This window comes from Salvelinus sp. IW2-2015, linkage group LG27 (genome assembly GCF_002910315.2).
Source record: "Salvelinus sp. IW2-2015 linkage group LG27, ASM291031v2, whole genome shotgun sequence".
NCBI classification, from domain to species: Eukaryota; Metazoa; Chordata; class Actinopteri; order Salmoniformes; family Salmonidae; genus Salvelinus; species Salvelinus sp. IW2-2015.
The window spans coordinates 36,367,153-36,376,741 of NC_036867.1; the positions used below are offsets into that span (position 1 = coordinate 36,367,153).

At 41.0% G+C, this 9,589-nt stretch overlaps 1 protein-coding gene across 1 annotated transcript; it reads right to left on the bottom strand.

The window, feature by feature from the left end:
* Window positions 1-353: 353 nt before the first annotated feature.
* LOC111953966 (SLIT and NTRK-like protein 1) lies at window positions 354-5,865 on the bottom strand. Its single transcript, XM_023973456.2, has one exon. It carries the CDS (start codon window positions 4,900-4,902, stop codon window positions 2,803-2,805), a length of 2,100 nt encoding a protein of 699 aa, XP_023829224.1. The 5' UTR covers window positions 4,903-5,865; the 3' UTR covers window positions 354-2,802.
* Window positions 5,866-9,589: the final 3,724 nt, after the last annotated feature.

Consider the following 9,589-nt stretch of genomic DNA (forward strand, 5'->3'; position numbering starts at 1 on the left):
CATACTCCTGCCATCAGAAGCAACACAATGTTCTGTATTTTGAATGTACCCAAAGACAGGCATAATTGTTGACAGCATTGCATCACCTCAGAGATGAAACCATGGAGTACATTGAACACCCAATGTAACTGCTATCTCATTGGCAGAGACATGTGCTGTCCATGGTGCTGAAATAAGTTRGCTGCATTAGCTTTTTTCTGCTAATGCAATAGCACAGCAATCCTTTTCAGCACTATGGACAGCACAGACCACGTGGTTATAATTGAAACAGACAAGCACATTTAGCACACACATATCAAATTATATTGTGTTTCAGTTCAACACAGGTAAGAATGAAATGTCTTAGAAACCCATAGATTTCACTCAACCTCAACCACATTTTATTTAACAAAATAGAAGCAGGTCAAATGTAGTAAAACATATAAATGTAACTCTGGGACACAGCGTTGAGATATGACCAATAATTCATGAGCCATGGTAAAATGTTCCACAGTAGAGATTGATAATTACCCTTTGAAGCAATACACCAACAGACTGGAGTCTGAAGTGATGGACAGCACTGTTTGTTGCCAAAGATCTGCTGAGATAATACTCCCCAAGGTCAGCCTATGTGATTGGTTACATTTAGTGTGTGGGGGGGGGGGGGGGGGGGGGGGTTGAGCATACAGACATACACACACATGTAGGCAGACACTAGTGCACATGCACACACATTTAATCAATAATTCTAATTATTTAAATGCATACACAACACACCACACACACACACACAGCCCGGACACTCGACAATGAACATTGTTCTGCTAATGCAGTCACACATTTAACCATATAGTCTGTCAGTCCACAGTGTTAAAAAGGCCTGGGAAAAATGCTTGTTGCTGTATTAAGATAAATGATGAAACAGACAGGGTTGAGACATGTTTGATATAGAAATGGCTCTAAGCACTTTGACCTTCTGCAGGCCAGTGCATGTCTGACTTGTCATTCCTTATTGACAAGACTATTCCAAAACGGATTGTAGCAGTGGGGTCTCTTGCACATATGCTTATTTATAAGATAATTAAATACAGTGGGAACATTGATGGACCTGATCCTAATGAAGAAAAAAAAATCAGTATGAACAAAACGAATTCAGAGCTTGAATTTACAGAGTATTCATATATATATAAAACAAAGAAAAAACATTTCACAATCCTACGATCTGTACCGTGATACTGCAGAATCAGTGACATTGATCCATTTGAATGGATTATCAGAATATCACCTTTAATGCTAACCATTATTGTACACTGAAATCATCATCTTSATATCATTATAGTTGCTCAGTAACATGTCATAGCATTGGGCAACAGACCGACTGCTGAACACTTTTAATATTGAAGAATATATATGTTTCCTAATGCAACATTGCCCATTCATAGACGATTTAATTAACATCTCAAGATAAAGATTCCCATTCCAAAACGCCCTTTTGCAAAACTCCTAWACCTCAGCCCTCCCTCCACTGGRGAAGATGCACCAACAGCGACATCGTGAGTTTCCTCGTCTAGAGTAATGCGGTGATCCTGCCAAGTCTTCCCTATGGCATCAGACGAATACTGTSGAATGCTAAGACGTGTGTTTTATTTTTGTTTTACTGTATGCAAACTGACCATTGCCCAATCTATTTTAAGCACGTTAGTTAAAAAAATGTAAGTCCATTTCTATTATTTGGACACAGTAGATGGCTTTACAAAAGCTCACATAAATGGAGGTGAATCATAGCCTACGCTTTGTGGAGGAATACTTTTTACATAAAAAAAAGCATTCTAGTCTACCTGCGCTCTGTACATAGATCGAACTGCACATACCATTACTTCCATTGAAAACATTTTAATTTTGAAAAAATATGCAGTTAGAAACCCCCCCATATAATTCGGTAAAGCCTTCTCCTCTCCCCCAAAGCAGGCTATAGGCATTAACACACAAAACCACGAACTGTTTTTAGCTACATTAACCTTGCAGCATAACCATCTGAGTGACGTTAATTGGTCATGCTCATCTGCATCCCGAATATCTGAAATTCAACAATTGGCACACCATAAAATAACACATTATACATTCATAAAGAGATGAATGTGCAGATATGATAAGGTTTGCACCAATTATAAATAACCCCGATATTTATCGACAATCAAATGATAAAACAAACAAAAAAGAACATGCGTGGACAGCGTCTATCTTCTTCTTCGTCCCAATGTGTTCTTTTTCCGTTTTTAACAGTTTTAAAACAACAAATACAAATTCTATAACGCAGTTCACCAAAAAATAGARAAATGGCACTTTGTATATATTCATATATGGTTTTATATGTATATATATACTGTATATATTCATATTGATAACATGAAAGAAGGGTCGGGTTGGCTTCTTCGTTAATTATGGTATGGTTCCCCAGTGTGTGTTGAAACCATGCGAAATCATGCAGATATGATACAGTCAGTTATTTACATTACATTCATGCGCTCGTGCACCATTTCCCGAATCTTCTCTCTCAGATAGTCAGTCTGATTGCGGCAAATAGCTGTACTGGGATGGGGCCGGGAGGGGGTCTATACATATATTACAGTTGGTTCAGTAGCAGACTCATTGGCACAACAGTCAACTGGAGCAAACAAAAAATGGTCTATCTCCGACAAAAAGCGAGTGAAGAAGCTTAGTAACATAGCATTTGTTAATTTTTCTTCAATTGCCATTGTGTCAACAGAACGCAGTATATTTCTCTGTCTGTTTGTATTCCAGGTTTTATTGTCAGTAGTCGTTTTACGCATCATTTGTTGAGGAGAAATGGGCGCTACAGTCAAACCCTCTTTGCGCGCCCCCGTCCGCATGGTAAGGCCCGCTATGCCAATAAGACGAGTCACACACTGTCTGCAAGGAATTGATCTCTGACGCAGAGGAATTACCATCCCTCCGCTTTGATCTCTTGCGATTCCGCAAGATGAAGACAAGCATCCCTACAACAGTGAACGCAGACGTGACAAATACCAGTAGTAGCCCAGGSACTAGTACAGAKATGGATACCCTGTTCGGCTCCACATAGGAGTTCGAGCGCGTACCCGTGTCTGCGGTGAACGTGCTGTTTTTGGAGAGAGAGGTGGGGTAGATTTTGTCATACAGCTTGGGACACATCAGATCATTTCGGACGTGACGGAAATCCCTTTTCCAGAACTCTTCTGGGGACTCACACTTGAGATCACTAACGATCACATCTGCCCCCAGTTTCTCCGTCCACTGTTTGAAAGGGACAATATTACACGAGCAATCCCAAGGGTTCCCATGCAAATCAATTTGTATGATCGAATTGAGCTGATCTAAGACCCCTGCGACAGGGAGATACGTGAAGTAATTATTATGCAAGCTAATCTTTGATAAAGACACTCCAAGGAAAGCATCCACAGGTAGCGCTTTCAGTAAGTTATTGTTGAGGAAAAGCACTCGCAGATTAGGCAGAGGGCTGAATGTGCCTGCCAGTATCAGCTGTATGTCATTATATTCCAAACTGAGATATTCCAGATTTTGAAGTCCAATGAACATTTCCGCAATGAGCGTATCCAGGTAATTCTTATCCATGTACAACCATCTTAACTCGGTGAGGTTTTGAAAAGTGCTGTTGTCTATCAATTTGATGTTGTTTCCACCCAAATCAAGGAGATTCAGACTTGAATAGCCATTGAGATGGTTCTTTTTTATAGCATGGATGTTGTTATCTCTCATGTTTAATTCGTGCGCMGTGAKGGGTTTGGGTTTTAGGTTAGCCAAGCTCTCTATCTTCTTGCCCTCGCAGTTAACCCCTAACCCCTGCCTGGATCCAATGAGCTTGCAGCTGCATGGCACAGGGCAYGATGCGTTCTGCACAATYTGCAGCTGCTCTCTCTCCCCATTCACACCTGTCATAGATGTGGGCTTCGTTTTCAACTGCCAGTGCGATTTAGAGCGTCCCTTTTGCCCATTCCCTGGGGTTGGGGACCCAGGATCACCACGAGCTTTATAAGGCGTTGGAACGGGCCCAGGTACAGAGGTCTCCTCTTGGGTAGGAGGTGCAACTAAACTCTCGTCAGCACCACTTTTTATTGAAGGACACAGAACCATCTCCGATGTCTCGTTCAAGTCGTTCCCTTGCAGTGGCGTTGGAGCCTCGCAGATCACCCGGCCGATAAGCGCGTTCTGCGGTATATTCTCCAGCCATTCCTTCAGGGAAACCAGGTCRCAGTTGCAGTCCCAGGGGTTATCCTCCAATAAAACCTCCGCAATGCCCGGTATTTGTTCGAGAACTCCCTCATAAGGCACCGTTTTGATTCGGTTCCCTCGCAGGTCGAGRTGGGTGATGGGAACGTGTTGAAACACATTTATAGGTAGTGCACTGATGAGGTTATCATTTAGAATTAACACTTCAAGTTTATTTAAGTCCCTGAACACGGCCGGGTCAATGTCYCTCAATAGATTAAAATCAGCCTGAAGATATTCCAAGTCATCTAAACCAAGAAAGGTGCTCTTCCTAAATGACCGTATCTTGTTATTATTTATGTGTARCCTTTTCACGAGCTGCAGTCCCAGAAAAGCACCAGGGACAATGTCATGCAAACCGTTGTTTTCCAAATGCAAGCTYACGGCATTGTAAAAGTTAGCAAACTCATTGGGRAAAAGCCTGGATAAAGAATTYCCATGCAATAGCAAGTGATAAAACTGGGAACTGGGACCAGTCAAATGGTGCARATTAGTAAAGCTCCTTTTTTCGCAGTCAATGTGCAAATCGCCTTCAATCTCATTGCAGGAGCAGATCTGCTCCTTACAAATGTCCCTTGTAACATTTCCAATAGCAACACAAAGAGCCGCCTTCAGCAAGACAATCCAAAGCAGCATTTTCAATACAAACAATTCATCCCCGATTTCAAGACATGAAAACGAGCTGTTGAATCAATGTTTTTAGTCCAGTTTATCCTCAAAAAGATAGACCGACGGGTCTAAAAGAAAAGACGACAGTCCTTTATAAGATCCATGCTCATCTAGCCCGTTATGTCCAGGCGTCCAGCTTTAAAATGACCATATAGAATGCCTCAGATCGAATGGATCCTTTTGCTCGTATGAAAATAATTGAAAACAACAAACCGCAATAGCAGCCGACACATTTTTGGGCTTTTGATCGGTATTGACTGACCTTGCAAATTTTATAAATCCGTGATTTTCTCGTCGTGCTGCGGTAGCAGTGGGTGCTGTTCTTTTCCCCTCGGTGCTGAATTCACACCCGACGCTGGAGATGTAGTGCTGATCACACCGCCACTGCAAAAAAAACGCATTCCTCACACCTTTCGGTGTCTTCCTTGCGTTTGTTTCCAGTGCTTTCCTTTGGTGATTTTGAATCACAAAGAGGTTACACAGAGACTGTGCTCGTTCTAGCCCGGTGCTCTTGGAAAGATCTCACACCCTCTACTGAGCTGCAATGGAAAAAAAATCCATCGTCTGAGGGAATGCTGAAAAAAATCTATCCACATAGAGGACTAGCAAGCGTTAAAATGTTCACACTAAAAGCTGTTGATCTGTTCAGTCTTTTTTGACCAATAATATTCCCATTCTAAAGCCAACAAGGTTATGGATCCCAAAAGACGTTCCTTATTTCATGTTACTGATTAGGCTGAATCCTTGCTTTAGGTCCGCTTCTGTTGTTAAAAAAAAAAAAAAGTAGACCAGACGACATAACGCATTGCCAAGGTATTGGAGACAACTCGTTTCCAAATYGGGGGTTGGTTATAACCTCATCTAATGATTAATTTGCGCATTTTATGAAGAATAATAATCGCTGGTGTGTGTATTGCACCAAGCCTAGCAGGCGAGTGCCCTCCAGGGTGTATGTTACTATCTCTCTGCTAGGAACCGCTGTTGAATGCGGTAAAATAATTAACTACATCTAATCAAATCACATTTTATTTGTCACATGCGCCGAATAAAACAGGTGTAGACCTTAGAGTGAAAAGATAACTTCAAAGTCATTAACCAACAATGCAGTTTTAAGAAAATACCTTAAAAAAGCAAGAGATAAGAAAAACAAATAATTTAAGAGCAGCAGTAAATAACAATAAATAGAGGGGGTACAGGTACAGAGTCAATGTGTCAATGTCCGGTACCGCTTGCTGTGTGGTAGCAGAGAGAACAGTCTATGACTAGGGTGGCTGGAGTCTTTGACTATTTTTAGGGCCTCCCTCTGACACCGCGTGGTATAGAGGGCCTGGATGGCAGGAAGCTTGACCCCGGTGATGTACTGGGCTGTATGCACTACCCTCTGCAGTGCCTTGCGGTCGGAGGCCGAGCAGTTGTCATACCAGGTGGTGATGCAACCAGTCTGGATGCTCTCGATGGTGCAGCTGTAAAACTTTTTGAGGATCTGACGACGATGCCAAATCTTTTCAGTATCCTGAGGGGGAATAGGTTTTGTCGTGCCCTCTTCACGACTGTCTTTGTGTGCTTGGACCATGTTAGTTTGTTGGTGATGCAAAGGAACGAAGCTCTCAATTTGCTCCACTACAGGACCGTCGATGAGAGTGGGGACATGCTCGGTACTCCTTAACTCCAAACCTTAACCCTATCCCCTAGCCTAGCTTACATAGACTATAACGTACAGTTGAAGTCGGAAGTTTACATACATACACCTTAGCCAAATACATTTAAACTCAGTTTTTCACAATTCCCAACATTTAATCCAAGTAAAAATTCCCTGTGTTAGGTCAGTTAGGATCACCACTTTATTTTAAGAATGTGAAATGTCAGAATAATAGTAGAGAGAATGATTTATTTCAGCTTTTATTTCTTTCATCACATTCCCAGTGGGTCAGAAGTTTACATACACTCAATTAGTATTTGGTAGCATTGCCTTCAAATTGTTTAACTTGGGTCAAACGTTTCGGGTAGCTTTCCACTGGCTTCCCACAATAAGATGGGTGAATTTTGGCCCATTCCTCCTGACAGAGCTGGTGTAACTGAGTCAGGTTTGTAGGCCTCCTTGCTCGCACACGCTTTTTCAGTTCTGCCCATACATTTTCTATAAGATTGAGGTCAGGGCTTTGTGATGGCCACTCCAATACCTCGACTTTGTTGTCCTTAATCCATTTTGCCACAACTTTGGAAGTATGCTTGGGGTCATTGTCCATTTGGAAAACAATCAAATCAAATTGTATTTGTCACATGCGCGGAATACAGTAGGTCTAGACCTTACAGTGAATGCCCTTAACCAACAATGCAGTTAATAAAATTTTAAAAAGAATACCTAAAAAAAATAAGAATAAGAAATAAAAGTAACAAATAATTACAGAGCAGCAGTAAAATAACAGTAGCGAGGCTATATCCAGGGGTTACCAGAACAGAGTCAATGTGCGGGGGCACCGGTTTGTCGAGGTAATTGAAGTAATATGTACATGTAGSTAGAGTTATTAAAGTGACTATGCATAGATAATAACAGAGAGTAGCAGCAGCGTAGAATTTAATTAACTTCTTCAGAATCGGTGAGTCCCCTGCAGGACGGTTGAGCTAACGTAGGCTAATGCAATTAGCATGAGGTTGTAAGTAACAAAAACATTTCCCAGGACATAGACACATCTGATATTGGCAGAACGCTTAAATTCTTGTTAATCTAACTGCGCTGTCCAAAGCTATTACAGTGAAAGAATACCATGCTATTGTTTGAGGAGAGTGCACAGTTTTGAACATGAAAAGTTATTAATAAACAAACTAGGCACATTTGGGCAGTCTTGATACAACATTTAAAACATAAATGCAATGGTTCATTAGATCAGTCTAAAACTTTAGGCATTCACTGCTGCCATCTAGTGACCAAAATCWAAATTGCAACTGGGCTGGAATAATACATTGTGGCCTTTCTCTTGCATTTCAATGATGATGGTACAAAAAAATACAAAAAAAMTGTTGTTTTGTTCCTTTGTATTATCTTTTACCAGATCTAATGTGTTATATTCTCCTACATTCCTTTCACATTTCCACAAACTTCAAAGTGTTTCCTTTCAAATGGTGCTTCAGGGCCTTAGATTTGGCAGTTAGAATTGTGTATGTCATTTTAGGTGAAAATTTTAAAAAAGGGTCCGATCCTTAAGAGGTTTTAACTTGACCAGCAAACACACACAGTTCAGTTTCCATTATACCTTTAAAAAGTCAGAGAAACAATCTCTGAAAGCATCAGGAAATTGTCATAAAATGTTTTTAATTATCTTGTTCTTTGGCCTTTTAGAAGCATTCTGTGAACATTCAGTGACCTTAGTATTTTTAGTTGTTAATCAGGTCTTTTTGTGTCGGTCCTTCAACCCAGCATGTGTTCAGATATCATCCTTTTGGAGTCAATCATAAAAACAACAAAAACAACTCCCACAGACAGAAGAAGGAGAACAAGGAGGAGGGCAAAATGCCACGAGTCAAATGTTGAAATATTTCAATCACACACAGACTTCTCAGAAGTGTAGTTAAACGCGTCTACACACACACAGCACACAGACTTTGGTTCCCAGAAGTGTAGTTAAACACGTCTCACACACACACACACACACAACACACACACACACACACACACACACACACACACACACACACACACACACACACACCACACACACACACACACACACACACACACACACACTTGGTCTCTTATCCCTATTGATACCTATAGTTTTCTGGACAATAACCTTCATTAGGACACAGGTTCCAGTGAGCCCAGGTTGTGATGTGTTAGGTTGTTTGCCTGCAGACTTTCCAATCAGCTGGGGTCCCGCTGTGGGCCAGATCAAAACATGCAAGGATGTGTTCAAGCTAAACTAAGCAACCAATAGTCAATTTGGCCAGCCAAACAAACACCACACAGAGGAGGAACAGGCATCCAAGGGCACATCAATCATGCACAGTCATAATGGGTGTGTGTGTGTGGAGAGAGAGAGAGAGAGAGAGAGAGAGAGAGAGAGAGAGAGAGAGAGAGAGAGAGAGAGAGAGAGAGAGAGAGAGAGAGAGAGAGAGAGAGAGAGAGAGAGACTGCAATAAAAGGGAGACTAAACCATTGCTGAGTCATGATGGTTGATCAATATTCACAGCAAAACACGGTTATTCATGCTTCCTAGAGTTTATTTAGTCCACATATTTAATATTTTCAACATGCAGTTGTTAACAGATAGTGTCAGATTGACGTGTAACTATACACCATTATATAGCTTGCTGTTACAGCATTCTATGTACAGTCACTTTAATATAAATTGGACATAAATAGGCATACTTGAGTTACACCAGGGTATTAAATGCGTCTTAATCTGGAAACTCACATTGTGGAGCAGCAGATATGGTGTCGTCTAGCATTATGTCGATTCAATATTTAATATGTTAAAAAACACCTCTAAACATATGGTTTGAAGTCAATGGAACATCTGCCTTTTGAAAACTACACCATGAAGGAAGGATAATAACTCACAGAAACACCAAACGATGGGGCTGTCCATGGTGGTAAATTGTTTCATGAGTGATTTTATTTGCAGGTTATTTTAGCAGATCATTTGGTGTGTGTGTG